At 50.2% G+C, this 17,384-nt stretch overlaps 2 protein-coding genes across 3 annotated transcripts in view; both read right to left on the bottom strand.

Annotated features, from left to right (window-relative positions):
- Nucleotides 1-2,727: 2,727 nt before the first annotated feature.
- LOC132807106 (gastrula zinc finger protein XlCGF9.1-like) lies at nucleotides 2,728-16,014 on the bottom strand. Of its 2 annotated transcripts, none has more exons than XM_060821406.1 (2): nucleotides 15,927-16,014; nucleotides 2,728-4,078 (listed from the first exon to the last, which is right to left on the bottom strand). In XM_060821406.1, exon 2 carries the CDS (start codon nucleotides 3,670-3,672, stop codon nucleotides 3,199-3,201), a length of 474 nt encoding a protein of 157 aa, XP_060677389.1. In that variant the 5' UTR covers nucleotides 3,673-4,078; nucleotides 15,927-16,014; the 3' UTR covers nucleotides 2,728-3,198. The 2 variants fall into 2 exon arrangements, with proteins under 2 accessions (XP_060677389.1, XP_060677388.1); XM_060821405.1 differs by lacking the exon at nucleotides 15,927-16,014 and adding an exon at nucleotides 5,936-6,031.
- The window catches only part of LOC132807104 (zinc finger protein 850-like), a 45,329-nt gene continuing 42,121 nt past the window's right edge, over nucleotides 14,177-17,384 (bottom strand). Inside the window, exon 3 of the mRNA XM_060821404.1 lies at nucleotides 14,177-15,556. Coding sequence (XP_060677387.1) covers nucleotides 14,596-15,556 — 961 coding nt within the window. The 3' untranslated portion in view covers nucleotides 14,177-14,595. The remainder of the gene's footprint in view (nucleotides 15,557-17,384) is intronic.

The following is a 17,384-nucleotide window of genomic DNA, read 5'->3' as shown; positions in this document are numbered from 1 at the left end:
GGATTAGCAAAATTATTCTGGGTAGGAGCGAAAGGAACAGGGTGGGTATTATGGGGGACTTTAACTTCCCCAACATTGACTGGAAATGCTCTCACTCTAGTACATCATATGAATCAGTTTTTGTCCAGTGTGTGCAGGAGGGTTTTCTGACACAGTATGTCGAAGGGCCGACAAGAGGGGAGGTCACACTGGATCTGGTGCTTGGTAATGAACCAGGCCAGGTGTTTGATTTAGTGGTAGGTGAGCACTTTGGAGAGAGTGACCACAATTCAGTTAGATTTCATTTAGCGATGTAAAGGGATAGGAACATGCCACAGGTCAAGAGTTATCGATGGGGCAAGGGCAATTATATTGCAATTAGGCAAGACTTAGGATGCATAGAATCGGGTAGCACAATGCAGGGAATGGGGATAATTGAAATGTGGAGCTGGTTTAAGAAACAGATATTGTGTGTCCTTGATAGGTGTGTCCCTGTCAGGCAGGGAGGAAGTGATAAGGTAAGGGAACCGTGGTTTACAACAGAAATTGCATCTCTTGTTACAAAGAAGAAGGAGGCTTATGTGTTGATGAAGCAAGATGGTTCAGATGAGGCAATGGAGAGTTCGAGATCACCGAGGAAGGATTTAAAGAAAGAGTTAAGAGCAAAGAGAGGACATGAGCAGTCTTTAACACATGAAATAAAGGTGAACCCTAAAGCTTTCTTTAGGTATGTGAGGAATAAAACGATGTTTAGGGTAGGAATAGGGCCAATCAAAGACAGAAGTGGGAAGTTGAGTCTGGGCCCTGTGGAGATTGGAGAGGTGTTAATATGTCTCATCGGTCTTCACTCAGGAAAAGGAGAATATTGTAGAGGAGATGAATGAGGTACGAGATATTAGACTCAAAAGGATCGAGGTTAGTTACACACAGGTATTATCAATTCTAGAAGAAGTGAAAGTAGACAAGTGCCCTGGGCCGGATGGGTTTTATCCGAGGATTCTCTGGGATGCTAGGGAGGATATAACAGAACCTTTGTCTTTGATATTTGAGTTGTCATTGTCTACGGGTTTAGTACCAAGGGCAGCAGAGATGACCCAGGTAACTATAGACCAGTGAGCCTTACGTCTGTTGTCGGGAAGCTTTTGGAAAGGAATATTAGAGATAGGATTTATAATCATCTAGCAAGCAACAATTTGATTTCAGACAGTCAACATGGTTTCATCAAGGGCAGGTCATGTCTCACAAACCCCTCAGTTTTTTGAGAAGGTGACCAAGCATGTAGATGAGTGTAGAGCAGTTGACATGGTACATGGACCTCAGTAAAGCCTTTGATAAGGTTCCACATGGCAGGCTGTTGGAGAAAATGCAGAGGCATGGGATTGAGGGTGATTTAGCATTTTGTATTATAAACTGGCTTTCTGAAAGAAGGCAGCGAGTGGTGGTTTATGGAAAATATTCAGCCTGGAGTCCGGTTACTAGTGGTGTGCCACAAGGATCTGTTTTGGGACTACTGCGGTTTGTCATTTTTATAAATGGCTTAGACACAGGCATAGGTGGATGGATTAGTAAATTTGCAGACGACACTAAAGTCGGTGGAGTAGTGGACAGTTTGGAAGAATGTTACAGGTTGCAGGGGGAATTGGATAAACTGCAGAATTGGGCTGAGAGGTGGCAAATGGATTAGATTAGATTACCTACAGTGTGGAAACAGGCCCTTCGGCCCAACAAGTTCACACCGACCCGCCGAAGCGCAACCCACCCATACCCCTACATTTACCCCTTACCTAACACTACAGGCAATTTAGCAAGGCCAATTCACCTGACCCGCACATCTTTGTGACTGTGGGAGGAAACCGGAGCACCCGGAGGAAACCCACGCAGACACGGGGAGAACGTGCAAACTCCACACAGTCAGTCGCCTGGAGTTCAATGCAGATATGTGAGGTGAAATTCACTTTGGGAAGAATAACGGGAAAGCAGTGATCTTGGAGTCCACGTGCATAGATCCCTGAAAGTTGCCACCCAGGTGGATAGTGCTGTTAAGAAGGCATACAGTGTTTCATTCGTAAAGGGATTGAGTTCCGGAACTGCAATATCATGCTGCAACTATACAAAACGCTGGTGCAGCCACACTTGGAATATTGTGTATAGTTCTGGTCCCCCTATTTTAGGAAGGTTGTGGAAAACATTGAAAAAGGAGCAGAGGAGATTTATCAGTTTGTTGCCTGGTCTGGAGGGAGGGTCTTATGAGGAAAGGCTGAGAGACTTGGGTCTGTTCTCATCGGAAAGAAGAAAGCTAGGGGGGGATTTGATAGAGACATACCAGATGATCAGAGGATTAGATAGGGTAGACAGAAGGACTTTTTCCTAGGATGATGATGTTAGCTCGTACGAGAGAGCATAAGTACAAATTGAGGGGTGATAGCTTTAAGATAGATGTCAGAGGCAAGTTCATTACACAGAGAGTGGTAAGGGAGTGGAATGCCCTACCTGCTAAGGTAGTCAACTCAGCCACATTCGGGAAATTTAAACAATCCTTAGATAAGCGCATGGTTGATTTTGGGATAGTGTAGGGGGACGAGCTGAGAATAATTCACAGGTCGGCGCAACATCGAGGGCCGAAGGGCCTGTTCTGCGCTGGATTGTTCTATGTTCTAAACTTAGTGCAGGAGGCTGAAAGAAATGAGCAACTTTAAAACAAAAACCTCTTGGAGATCAAAGCTTTCAATGTGAGTCTGAGCCCGGTGGTAAGTTCAGGTAACCTTTATTGCAACCCAACTTTGTTACAGCTTCAAAAAGGCAGAGAAAAAGTAGTTGCTTTTTGAACAGCTCAGGGTGAAAGTGCAGAAACCACACCTCGCCTGTCGATAATGAGACTCAGCCGTCGCTCCTTCAATCCCCCTGCGATGGCACATGAACTCGCTGGTGGCTCTGCAGGTTGGAGGAGCGGGTGAAGCCCTTCCCGCATTCGGAGCAGCAGAAGGGCCTCTCCCCGGTGTGGATCCGCTGGTGGCTCCGCAGGTTGGAGGAGCAGGTGAAGGCCTTCCGCACTGAGGGCAGATGTACGGTCTCTCCCACGTGTGGACACGCTGGTGGATCAGCAGGTTGGAGGAACTGCTGAAGGCCTTCCCTCACTGAGAGCAGGTAAAGGGCCTCTCCCCCGTGTGGATCCAGTGGTGCCTCATCAGGGCAGAGACGTGGGTAAAGGCCTTCCCACACTCAGGGCAGCTGAAGGGCCTTTCCCCAGTGTGGATCCACTGGTGCCTCAGCAGGGTGGAGGTGTTGGTAAAAGCCTTCCCGCACTCGGAGCAGCTGAACGGCCTTTCCCCCTGCGTGGAAACGCCAGTGGGTCCGCAGGGTGGTGGAATACCTGAAGGCCTTCCCACACTCAGGGCAGCTGAACGGCCTCTCTCCTGTGTGGATCCGCCGTTGGGCCAACAGGGCAGAGAAAAATGTGAAGGCCTTCCCGCTCTCGGGGCAGCTGATGGGTTTTTCCCCCGTGTGGCCCCACTGGTGGGCCAGCAGGTGGGAGGAATGTCTGAAGGCCTTCCTGCACTCTGGGCAGGGGAATGGCCTCTCCCCGGTGTGACTGCATCGATGAGTCTCCAGGGCAGACGGGACACAGAAGCCTTTCCCACAGTCGCCACACTTCCACGGTTTCTCCACAGGGCAGGATTCCTCAGATTTCTCCATGGCCACAGCTTCAGCTGCACACAAACATGTGTAGAGCCCCTCCCTGCCGTGAAATCCCCTTCCCAGGCCGTATAACTGTTTCAGGCTCCACACACATTGCACTGCAACAGTGGGGTCTCTCGTCCAATCCCACCTGATGCTGAAAATGTCCTCAAACAGGAACCAAACAGCATTGATCCCTCTCACAGAAATCACAGTCAAAACTTGTTGTGGTCCCGATGGATTGAGCGACTGTCAGACATTGACATTAAAGTGAGGACTGCAGAGGCTGGAGAGTCAGTCAAAAATTGTGGCGCTGGAAAAACAGCAGGTCAGGCAGCATCCGAGGAGCAGGAGAGTCAATGTTTCGGACATAAGCCCTTCAACTGTTGATTTTGAAACTTCAGTCATCAGATTTTCAAATACTCTGCAAAAAGAGATTACAAAAGTCATCACTATCAGTGCAGGGTAGAAATTCAGAACAAGTAGAAATTCTACTTTCTGCAGAATATTCTTTTGCTGTTCCACAAAATTGAAAGCACCATCCCACTCTCCCTTCCCCTCTGTTCTCACTCCGCTCTAACTAATTCCCCTGAAGGTGCTGATTCAGGATCTTATAGGGACAGAAAAAGCAAAAGCATCAAGACTGACATCTCTCTGAATTTTGGATAACTCCACCTGAAAGTTAATATCTTTCACAACACTGGGATCCTGCTGAGAGTGAGCAGGTCTGATTTTGGGAAGCAAAAAAAAGTGTCAATTCAGGGTGAACCTGCCACGCACCTTCTTGAGGAAGGACCAGACACAAAATGGTTAACGACCCCAGGAAGATTAGATTAGATTAGATTACTTACAGTGTGGAAACAGGCCCTTCGGCCCAACAAGTCCACACCGGCCCGCCGAAGTGCAACCCACCCATACCCCTACATTTACCCCTTACCTAACACCACGGGCAATTTAGCATGGCCAATTCACCTGACCCGCACATCTTTGGACTGTGGGAGGAAACCGGAGCACCCGGAGGAAACCCACGCAGACACGGGGAGAATGTGCAAACTCCACACAGTCAGTCGCCTGAGGCGGGAATTGAACTATGAGGCAGCAGTGCTAACCACTGTGCCACCGTGCCGCCCACGGTACAAAATGAGACATCAAGGCATTAACACCGATACACTTCAGTCAAACCCTTCTGCTTCCCAGTCAGGAGAAAGTGAGGACTTCAGGGCTCACGCCTGAACCGTCGATTCTCCTGCTCCTTAGATGCTGCCTGACCTGCTGCGTTTTCCAGCTGCTTCCAGTCAGGGCAAAACATGCTCTGAAAGTCCAGCCTTCACAACCACACTTCTGCTTTCACTGAAGACAATTAGAGTCACACAGCACAGAACCAGACCCTTTAACTCAATCTGTCCGAGTTGACCAGATATCCCAAATTAATCTAGTCACGTTTGCCATCACTTGGCCCCTATATGGGCCGGGTGCTGGCATCTGGGACTAAATTGGGTCGGCTATCATATGCAATAGAGCTAAGGGAGAGCCTAATGGGAACAGAATTTTGAGGACCGTTGTCTACCAGATGTACAACACAGAAATCGTCCCTTCGGTCCAACTCATCCATGCCGATCAGATATCCGGAATCAATCTAGTTCCATTTGACAGCACATGGCCCATCTCCCTCTAAACCCTTTCTATTCATATACCCAGCGAGATGCCTTTTAAATGCTGTAATTGTACCAGCCTCCACCACTTCCTCTGGCAGCTCATTCTTTACATAACACCACCCTCTGAATATAAGGGCCCTTTCAAATCTCCCCCCCAACCTTAAACCTATTACCCTCTACTTCTGGACTCCCCCATTCCAGGGAAATGCCTTGTCTATTTATCCAATCCATGCCACTCATGATTTTATAGAAATCTGTAGGGTTACCCCTCAGCCTCTGGTACTCAAGGGAAAACAGCCCCATCCTGATCAGCTCAAACCCTGACAACATCCTTGCCAATCTTTTCTGAACCCTTTCAAGTTTCACAACATCCATGACATCCTTCCTACAGCAGAGAGACCAGTACTGCACACAATATTCCAAATGTGGCCTAACCAATGTCCTGGACAGCTACAACGTACTCTCCCAAATCCTGTACTCAGACGATTGGGATGCACAGCCGGCTTGAAGCTGCATGTGCTGTTGCATTTACTTGTGGAAATCGGGTGCATTGTGAAAAGGAAAACAGAAAAGATATCTACTCCTCCCAATCTCTGTCCTCCTCAACTGGTAATTAAGTCCCATACCTGAGTTGACAGGATCTGCTCCCTCCCTGGATTCACTCCCGTTGCAACAAGTGAACAGATTTTCCCGCCTCAGGATTTGCCCAGACGGAGGGATTTTCATTCATTGTCACTTCCGCGTTGTGACGTCACGGAATGAGTGGGTGGGCGTGGCCAAGCCGGGCGAACGCACTGCGCCTGCGCTGTCCTGCAGCATTTGCTCCTATTCATTCGCTTCAGAGATTCCCCACAGTGTGAGAGCAGGCCACTCGGCCCAACGAGTCCACACCGACCCTCTGAAGGGGAACCCACCCATACCCATTTCACTACCGCTCTACATTACCCTGACAAATACACTTAACCTGCACATCCTCTCTTTGCTCTTCTTAACTCTCTCTTTAAATCCTTCCTAGCTGATCTGTAATTCTCCATCGCCTCATCTGTACCATCTTGTTTCATCAATACATAAGCCTCATGGAACAGCATCATAAGACACAGAACTTATGTCAAAACATCAGTGTCATGCAACTGATAGAATATATTGAACAAACTAAGATAGTTTTCATCTCTTAGAATGGGTGTGGGCTTTGGTTCATTAATATGTAACAGTGTTCTTGAGATGACATAAGGTTTTATAAAAAAAGACATCTCCGCTCAGACAATGCATTAAAGGTGTGAGATTTGAGTCTGTCAGTATTCCAATCTTAAATCAGACCGGTTCTGTTTCCAAAGTCGGAATTTGTAGAATATTACATGCATTGACTGCCTGCAGATTGTGTGCTTTTTGAACAAAATTGAAAGGATCTGCAAATATAATACTGCCAATACAATTTCACCCCAAAGAGTAGTGTGTGTGTGTGTGCGTGTGTGCGTGTGTGTGCATGAGAAAGTGAGTTTGTGTGTGAGAATGCGCAGAAGTGTCTGTGTGCATGCTTGGGAAAGTGAGAGTGTGATGGAGTATGAGGCTGCGAGTGTGAGAAAGTGTTGAGGGGTGTGTGTCAGTCTGTCTGAGATAGAGTATGTGTGTGAGAGAGACGCTTAATAAAGGCAAGGGGTTGTACAGATAATGGTTGGGCCATGAGTCATGTTGTAGAACACACAGACATGGTTCGGGGTGGGGGGGGGAGGGGGGAGTTTCAGGTACATAGTTCTTTGGAAGTTGCATCACTGCTAGACAAGCGAAGAAGAAGGGCTTATGCCCGAAACGTTGAATCTCCTGTTCCTTGGATGCTGCCTGATCTGCTGCGCTTTTCCAGCAGTATATTTTCAGCTCTGATCTCCAGCATCTGCAGACCTCACTTTCTCATCACTGCTAGACAGGATGGTTTTCAGACGGCATCTCGCAACATTGCCTTCATTGTTCACACCACTGAGGAGAGGGGTTGGGACATCATGTTGAAGTTGTACAGGATGTTGGTGAGGCCACTTTCAGAGTACTGAGTACAGTTCTGGTGGCCCTGTAATAGGAAGAATACTGTTAGAGAGGGTTTAATAAAGATTTACCAGGATGTTGTAAGGACTGGAGAGTTTGAGTTATAAGGAGAGGCTGGGACTTTATTCACTGGAGCACAGGAGGTTGGGGGGTGACCTCATTGAGATTGATAAAATCATGAATGGAGGTAAGATGAATAGAAAATGGCTCTTGCTTCGCGGCGGGGAGCTCAAAACTCGGGGGTCATTTTTTAAAAATGTGAGGAGAGAGATTTAAAAGGAAGCGGAGGGGCAACATTTTGAAAGAGGGTGATTTGCATGTGGAATGAACTTGCTGAGGATGTGGTAGTTGCAGGTACAGTGACAACAGTGATACAGCATTTGGATGGGTAGATGAACAGAAAGGTTTAGAGGGAAATGGGCCAAATGCAGCAAGTGGGACTGGTTTAGTTTGGAATCCTGGTGGGCATAAACGAATTGGACCGAAGTGCTGTATACCTCTATTGAAACCAGTAGAATACTGAAAGGGGCTTGACAGGATAGATGCAGATAAAATGCCTCTTTGTGGGGAGGGTCTCAAATTCCGACAATGTGGAAGCAGGCCATTCAGCCCATCTATTTCACTCTGGCCCTCTGAACAGTATCCCATACCCAACCCCTCCCTCTGTATTTCCCATGGCCAATCCACCCTAACCTGTACATTCCTGGTCACTATGGATAACTTAGCACGGCAAATTCTCCCTAACCTCTCCACCTTAATCTATAAATTACCTTCTCTAGAATGTAATTTAAGTGCAGAGCTTTTCTGAGAAAAATGTCAGTTTGACTCAACATTGTGACACAGACAGAATTCACACCTATTGTCTCTACTTATAAACAGGGAAACGTCTCTTCGAAATGTAGATTCATTTAGATATAACTGCATTAGCTTACATATTAAGATATCCCTTTGAATGTGCCACATCCCTTTGAAATGTAATCTCGTCCATTTACATCTCTGTATTTGCGGAAATACCCGTTAAAATGTCCATGTCCCTTTAAAATGCAGATTGCCCCCTTTAGATACGAGGCCGTTCCGTTAGATGTCGGAATATCTGTTTAAATGGAGCCGTGAGCTTTCCCAATGTAGACAGGGCTCCTCGAAACGTGGCAGTGTCCCCCCTGCAGCTGCAGAGCGAGACAGGAGAGTTTGTTTTTGTGAATGAGCAGTTGTAGCGCGAGGTGGCTGTTGCTTGGTGACGGTGAGGCTCCCCCGGCCCCGCCCATCCCCCCGTGCAGACGTCACGCGGGGGTGAAGGCGGTTGGGAGGAGAAGTCGCTCGAGCGGGGAAGCGGCGGCCGTTAGGAAAATGGCGCCGTGCGGCCCGGGGCAGACCCCCGTCACTGGTCACCGCCGCCTTCCTGGTGCAGCTGCTGTGTCACGGCCACACCGGCCGGCTGTACAGCAGGCAGGAGCCGGTGACCATTCTGGAGGCGGATGGGGTTAAGGGCCTGCTTGGGAACTGGTCGGCCGCCTGGGTGGTGGAGTTCTACTGGTCGTGGGGCGGCCCCTGTGTCAACTATGGGGCCACCTGGAAGGTACTGGGCCCGGGAGGTGAAAGGTGAGGCAGGTTGTGGGGGGGGGACGGAGGGGAAGGAATGTGGGGCCTGTCCTGTCATAGTCACATTGTATTTATTTTGCTCCTTCTCCAAGGACACCCGGGCTCTAACGTAAATCTCCTGTTTATTTTATTCCTTTTTTTATATATTAACCCCCACACTACCGCCTCACTGCGGTCGTGATTATTTTTTTCCCCAGCACCATGTTGTGTGTGTGCAGGTGTGAGACACAGTGAGAGAAACAAAGTGCAGGAATCTTTATTCAATTTCCACCACCAGGAAGAAAGGAAACACCCGGGTGGCCAGTGACAGGCAGTGCCCTTCACATCAAAGGGCAATGCTGTGTGATCAATCAGTGAAGGGGAGGGCAGGGACTAAATCAAAATAGAGTTGGAGGGGAAATGATGCACTCCACTCTCTGCGGCGCCCACCTCCCCCTGAACAACTCCAGGGTGTTGGTGGACACCGCGTGCTCCTTCTCCAAGGACACCCGGGCTCTAACGTAACCGCGAAAGAGGGGTAGGTAGTCGGCCCTAACGACCCCCTCCACGGCCCGCCGCCTGGACCTGTTTATGGCCAGTTTGCGACCTCCGCGGCTATCGGGAATAACACGATTTCTTTCGTCGCCACAGCAACTTTGGCCCCTTGGGTTGCCATCGCCGCAGCCACATCTGCCCCCAGTGACATCACTAACCCGCACGACCACAACGCCGCATGTGTCTCCGCCCCCACACCGATCTCCATCACCGCACCCAACCCCGCCCCCACGCCGATCGCCGTCACCACGCCCAACCCTGCCTCCACACCGATCTCTGTCACCACGCCCAACAACGCCCCCACGCCGATTTCTGTTACCACGCCTAACTCCACCCCCACCCCCACTCCCACTCCCAGCTCCAGCCCCACAGCAGGTCCTAGCTCCCAGCCCTGCCATGTTTTCACCATCCCTCCAGACCTCCCTATCTCTGAGGATGAAAGATCAGTCCTCAGCAGAAGCCTCTCCTTCATTCCCCTACGCTCTCGGATTAACGAGTTCAACATGCGGCGAGACATCGAACAATTCTTCCGCCACCTTCGCCTCCGTGCCTACTTCTTCAACCAAGATTCTCGCCCATCCTCTGACCACCCCTTCTCCCGCCTCCAACACAGCCCATCCACCTGGACGCGCCGTGCTGGCCTCTTACCCGCCCTCGATCACTTCATAGCCAACTGCCGCCGCGACATTAACCGCCTCAACCTCTCCACCCCTCCAACCTCTCACCCTCGGAATGTGCAGCCCTCCACTCCAATCCCAACCTCACCATCAAACTGGCAGACAAGGGAGGCGCGGTAAGTAGTTTGGCGCACTGACCTTTACACTGCTGTGGCTAAACGCCAGCTCGCGGACACCTCCTCCTACTGCCCCCTTGAACATGACCTCACCTCCCACCACTAAACCATCATCTCCCAGACCATGCATAACCTCATCACCTCAGGGGATCTCCTATCCACCACTTCCAACCTCAGTCCCACAATCCCGCACCTCCCATTTCTACCTCCTGCCAAAAATCTACAAACCTGACTGCCTCGGCCGACCCATTGTCTCAACCTGCTCCTGTCCCACCGAACTCATCTCTCCATACCTCGACACGGTCCTGTCTCCCTTAGTCCAAAAACTCCCCACATACATTCGGGACACCACCCACGCCCTCCATCTCCTCCATGATTTTCACTTCCCCGGTCCCCAACGCCTTATCTTCACTATGGACCTCCATCCCCCATCACAAAGGACTCAAAGCCCTCCGCTTCTTGCTTTCCCGCCATACCAACCAGTACCCTTCCACTGACACCCTCCTTCGACTGACTGAACTGGTCCTCACCCTGAACAACTTCTCTTTCCAATCCTCCCACTCCTCCAAACCAAAGGAGTAGCCATGGGTAACCGCATGGGCCCCAGCTATGCCCGCCTCTTCGTAGGATATGTGGAACAGTCCATCTTCCACAACTACACTGGCACCACCCCCACCTTTTCCTCTGCTACATCGATGACTGTATCGGCGCGGCTTCGTGCTTGCACGAGGAGGTTGAACAGTTCATCCACTTTACCAACACCTTCCACCCTGACCTCAAATTCAACTGGACCGTCTCAGACTCCTCCCTTCCCTTCCTAGACCTTTCCATTTCTATCTCGGACGACCGAATCAACACGGACATTTACTATAAACCAACTGACTCCCACAGCTACCTAGACTACACCTCCTCCCACCCTGCCCCCTGTAAAAACGCCAACCCATGTTCCCAATTCCTTCGTCTCCGCCGCATCTGCTCCCAGGAGGACCAGTTCCAATACTGTACAACCCAGATGGCCTCCTTCAAAGACCGCAATTTTCCCTCAGACGTGATCGACGATGCCCTCCATCGCATCTCCTCCACCCTTGAGCCCTGCCTCTCCAACCGCCACCAGGACAGAACCCCACTGGTTCTCACCTACCACCCCACCAACCTCCATATACAGCATATCATCCGCCGTCATTTCCGCCACCTCCAAACGGACCCCACCACCAGGGATATATTTCCCTCCCCTATCAGTGTTCCGAAAAGACCACTCCCTCCATGACTCGCTCGTCACGTCCACACCCCCCACCAACCCAACCTCCACTCCCGGCACCTTCCCCTGCAACCGCAAGAAATGCAAAACTTGCGCCCACACACCCCCCTTACTTCCCTCCAAGGCCCCAAGGGATCCTTCCATATCCGCCACAAATTCACCTGCACCTCCACACACATCATTTATTGCATCCGCTGCACCCGATGTGGCCTCCTCTATATTGGGGAGACAGGCCGCCTACTTGCGGAACGTTTCAGAGAACACCTCTGGGACACCCGGACCAACCAACCCAACCACCCCGTGGCTCAATACTTCAACTCCCCCTCCCACTCCACCAAGGACATGCAGGTCCTTGGACTCCTCCATCGCCAGACCATAGCAACACGATGTTTGGAGGAAGAGCGCTTCATCTTCCGCCTAGGAACCCTCCAACCACAAGGGATGAACTCAGATTTCTCCAGTTTCCTCATTTCCTTTCCCCTCCCCCCACCTTGTCTCAGTCATATCCCTCGAACTCAGCACCGCCTTCCTAACCTGCAATCTTCTTCCTGACATCTCCGCCCCCACCCCACTCCTGCCTACCACCCTCACCTTGACCACCTTCCACCAATCGCATCTCCAACGCCCCTCCCCACCTTTTATCTTAGCCTTCTTGACACACTTTCCTCATTCCTGAAGAAAGGCTTATACCCAAAATGTCGATTCTCCTGCTCTTTGGATGCTGCCTGACCTGCTGTGCTTTTCCAGCAACAATTTTCAGCTCTGATCTCCAGCATCTGCAGTTCTCACTTTCTCCTCGAAAGGATCGAGGTTAGTTGCACACAGGTGTTATCAATTCAAGAAGGAGTGAAAGTAGAAAAGTCCCTTGGGCTGGATGGGATTTATCTGAGGATTCTCTGGGAAGCTAGGGAGAAGATAGCAGAGCCTTTGGCTTTGATATTTGAGTCATCATTGTCTACGGGTTTACTACCTGAGGACTGGAGGATTGCAAATGTGCCCTTGTTCAAGAAGGGCAGCAGAGATGACCCAGGTAATTATAGATCAGTGATCCTTCCTTCTATTGTACGAAAGATTTTGGAAAGGATCATAAGAGATAAAATTTATAATCATCTAGTAAGCAACAATTTAATTTCAGACAGTCAACATGGTTTCGTCGAGGGCAGATCGTTTCTCACGAACCTCATTGAGTTTTTTGAGAAGGTGACCAAGCATGCAGATGAGGGTAGAGCAGTTGACGTGGTATACTTGGACTTCAGTAAAGCCTTTGATAAGTTTCCACATGGTAGGCTGATGGAGAAAATGCAGAGGCATGGAATTGAGGGTGGTTTAGCAGTTTGGATGAGAAACTGGAAGGAGGCAGCGAGTGGTGGTTGATGGAAAATATTCAGTCTGGAGTCCAGTTACTAGTGGTGTTCCACAAGGATGTTTTGGGACCACTGCTGTTTGTCATTTTTATAACTGACTTAGATGAAGGCACAGGTGGATGGATTAGTAAATTTGCAGACGACACTAAAGTCGGTGGAGAACTGGACAGTTTGGAAGAATGTTACAGATTGCAGGGAATTTGGATAAACTGCAGAATTGGGCTGAGAGGTGGCAAATGGAGTTCAATGCAGCTAAATGTGAGGAAGAATAACAGGATAGTTGGTCAATGGAAAGATTCTTGGTCGTGTGAATGTGCGGAGGGATCTTGGAGTCCATGTGCATAAATCCATGAAAGTTGCAACCCAGGTGGATAGTGCTGTTAAGAAGGCACACAGTGTGTTAGGTTTCATTGGTAGAGGGATTGAGTTCCAGAACCGCAATATCATGCTGCAACTATACAAAACACTGGTTCAGCCATACTTGGAATATTGTGTCCAGTTCTGGTCACCCCATCATAGAAAGGATGTGGAAGCATTGGAAAAGGTGCAGAGGAGATTTACCCAATGTTGCCTGGCCTGGAGGGAAGGTCTTATGAGGAAAGGCTGAGAGACTTGGGTCTTTTCTCATTGGAAAGGCGGCGGCTCAGTGGGGATTTGATAGGGACATAAAAGATGATCAGAGGATGAGAAAGTTTAGACCGAGAAAGATGTTTTCCTAGGATGATGACATTAGCTTGTACGAGAGGGCATAACTACAAATTGAGGAGTGATAGCTTCAAGACAGATGTCAGAGGCAAGGTCTTTACACGGAGAGTGGTAAGGGCGTGAAATGCCCTACCTGCTAAGGTAGTCAACTCAGCCACATTAGGGAGATTTAAACAATCCTTAGATAAGCGCATGGATGATTTTGGGATAGTGTCGGGGAATGAGCTGAGAATAGTACACAGGTCGGCGCAACATCGAGGGTCGAAGGGCCTGTTCTGCGCTGGATTTTTCTATGTTCTAAACTTAGTGCAGGAGGCTGAAAGAAATGAGTAGCTTTAAAACAAAAACCTCTTGGAGCTCAAAGCTTTCAATGAGAGTCTGAGCCCGGTGGTAAGTTCAGGTAACCTTTATTGCAACCCAACTTTGTTACAGCTTCAGATCCCCCCAGCAAAAAGGCAGAGAAAAAGTAGTTGCTTTTTGAACAGCTCAAGGTGAAAGTCCACACACCACACCTCCCCTGTGCCCCCCCCTCACTGTCTTTACTATTGGCCAGCACCAAGTTGTCCCTTTGTATTTGGATCCTTGGTATAGCTGTAACCCGGAGGAAGTATTGCCTCACTCAGCAATTTCAACCCATACCCTGTCTCCAAATAAGTTTCTCCCCGCTCCTTTACCAGGAAGGGGCAGTGTAGAGTCAACCAGACTGCTGTGGGTCTGGAGTCACGTGTAGGCCAGACCGGGTAAAGGATGCAGCTGGAACGACTGAGTGTATCCTTTCCCACAATGGCGGTTCCCTTCCCTAACAAGGGAGAGAGGGAATCAGATGGGGGCTTTCACCCCCGCACCACCCCCTCCCTGAAGCGGTCTCATCGTTAGATTCCGAATTCCACATTTCTGACCGAATACCAATTCTGCCATCTGTCGTGGCGGGATTCAAACCCGGGAGTCCCTGGAACCGGGTTGATAGTCCAATCGATAATGGGTCTCGCTGTCACTCCTTCAATCCCCCTGCGATGGCACATGAACTCGCTGGTGGCTCCGCAGGTTGGAGGAGCAGATGAAGCCCTTCCCGCATTCGGGGCAGCTGAAGGGCCTCTCCCTGGTGTGGATCAGCTGGTGGGTCAGCAGGGTGGAGGAGCGGGTGAAGGCCTTCCCGCACTGAGAGCAGGTGAACGGTCTCTCCCCAGTGTGGATCCGCTGGTGCCTCAGCAGGGTGGAGGAATCGCTGAAGGTCTTCCCGCATTTGGGGCAGCTGAAGGGCCTCTCCCCTGTGTGGACCCGCCGGTGGGTCAGCAGGTGGGAGGAATACTTGAAGCCCTTCCCACACTGAGAGCAGGTGAATGGCCTCTCCCCCGTGTGGACCCGCTGGTGAGTCTGCAGGGTGGAGGCCTGGGTAAAGGCCTTCCCACACTTGGAGCAGCTGAACGGCCTCTCCCCTGTGTGGATCCGCTTGTGCTTCAGCAGGGTGGAGGATCTGCTGAAGGCCTTCCCGCACTCGGAGCAGCTGAAGGGCCTCTCCCCCGTGTGGACCCGTCGGTGAGTCAGCAGGGCGGAGGAAGTGCTGAAGGCCTTCCGGCACTCGGGGCAGCTGAAGGGCCTTTTCGCCGTGTGGACGCGCTGGTGGCTCCGCAGGGTAAAGGAGCAGGTGAAGCTCTTCCCGCACTGAGAGCAGGTGAATGGCCTCTCCCCGGTGTGGACATGCTGGTGGATCAGCAGGGCGGAGGATGTGCTGAAGGCCTTCCCGCACCCGGGGCAGCTGAAGGGCCTCTCCCCGGTGTGGACCCGCTGGTGCCTCAGCAGGGTGAAGGACCGGGTAAAGGCCTTCCTGCACTGAGTGCAGGTGAATGGCCTCACCCCCGTGTGGACGCGCTGGTGCCTCAGCAGGGTGGAGGACCGGGTAAAGGCCTTCCCGCACTGAGTGCAGGTGAATGGCCTCACCCCCGTGTGGACGCGCTGGTGCCTCAGCAGGGTGGAGGACCGGGTAAAGGCCTTCCCGCACTGAGTGCAGGTGAATGGCCTCTCCCCAATGTGGACCCGCTGGTGGGTTTCCTGATGAAAGGCTTTTGCCCGAAACGTCGATTTTCCTGCCTTCCATGCTGCCTGACCTGCTATGCTTTTCCAGCACCACTCTCTAGAATCGAACCCCAGGAATCTGAAGTCTGGAACTCAGAATGGCACAATTGAGCGTGGAATATAGATGCTAAAGACGTTCAGGTCCCATGTATGAATAAGATAAAGGCAGAAGATTGAGGAGTGCAGCTTAACATTCACAGCAAACTACAAACCACCAAAATTATCAAGTGAGTGAAGCAGAGGTTAGAAAGACTCACCACACGACTCCAGTCAAACATTATCGAGGAAAAGTCTGGAAATGCTTCCCCTCTCCCCCTGTGAAAGAAGTTTCTCGGAACCATTACTGTCAGGGTTGGACGGAAACTGACATCATTCTCCCTTCCTGCCTCCGGCCCATCAGTGCGCATGCTTCCAGCTGCCATGCAACACGTATGCCTGTCAATGCGCATTGCACGAGCTCGTGGGATTCCTGCATTGAGAATAGGGTGCTATCACATTTGCATGGCATGCTGGGTAACATATGTACCATGGAAGACCTTGTTATAAGATCAGACAGAACAATTATAGATTAGTCCAGCAGAAGGTGGCATTGTGTTACTTTACTTCTCAGAGAGAGAGAGAGAAACCCTGACTTTGATTTATCACGTTTTACTTCATTCTTTTCAAGTTGATCCCATTGCAGGGAGAACTGGGCACACACAAATACACTGACACAGATACAAAATCATATTCACAGCTATAAAGAGACTTTCAGGCACATGCTTCTGGGACAGTGTGTACCATTGCAGACAGAGTTTGTCTCATACACAGACGGACACACTCAAACTTCCCTCCAGATGAACTGCGTCCCGTTCCTTACAGAGACGGTCACACCAACACAGAAAAACAGACATTAACACAGAGACGGAAGTGCAATACACAGTGAGAGACAGAATTACTGACTTTTACAAACATATCCATAGAGCTACATCCGTGTGTGTTGTGTTCATCTGTGTGAAAGTCCTCCTGTTTCCTTGTGAAGTAAACTTGTGTCCATTGGTTGCAGAAGCCTGTGTTCTGTTGTCTAGATGAGTGTGTGTTGGGGTTGCTGCTGCTTTGAAACTGCAGCTTTGTCTATGTGTGGACTTTGAGTCTGGAATCTGTGTGTGAGGTGAGGAGGTGTGGGAGGGAGGAGAGGGACAGACAGATAACTTGGACTAAACTATTGAGCTGCCAATTTCTCTCACACCTTCTCCCTGCTACTCTCTTCTCACAAAGATGCCTCTTGCAATGCTCTATCCATGGGGATGGAAGGAGCTGACTGGATGAGCTGAGGTTTGGGTACAGAGGGGTCTTTAAGTGACAGACCTGAAGGTACTTAAAGCAGGTCCTGTCAACAACAGTTCCCTTTTGTGTGTGTGTGTGTGTGTGTGTGTGTGTGTGTGTGTGCGCACTATTGGAATCTCAATGGCATTTTTATCGATTAACTACCCTCCCTCCTCCCTGAACCATCTAGACTGAAGCAGACTCCAGGAGCAGGGTCTGTCCCTCATGGGTGAGAGGGAGTGTATAAAACCTTAGAGAAAGCTGGGACCCACTGGAATTGTATCCCTTCCTCAGTCTCCCCATGTCTTTCCTTAACTTCTCTCTGTTTTTCTGACTGTTCCCCCCTTTTCTCGCTCACTCTCTGCCTCGCTTTCTTCTTCTCTTCCACTCCCACCCTTCTGCCTTTTGGG

Source organism: Hemiscyllium ocellatum (genome assembly GCF_020745735.1).
Source record: "Hemiscyllium ocellatum isolate sHemOce1 chromosome 27 unlocalized genomic scaffold, sHemOce1.pat.X.cur. SUPER_27_unloc_1, whole genome shotgun sequence".
NCBI classification, from domain to species: Eukaryota; Metazoa; Chordata; class Chondrichthyes; order Orectolobiformes; family Hemiscylliidae; genus Hemiscyllium; species Hemiscyllium ocellatum.
Note: the sequence above shows the minus strand (reverse complement) of the source record. Positions and strands in the feature narration are given on the sequence as shown.

Coding starts and splice junctions, on each gene's coding strand:
- LOC132807106 (XM_060821406.1), bottom strand. CDS start 3,672: ATGGAGAAATCTGAGGAATCCTGCCCTGTGGAGAAACCGTGGAAGTGT.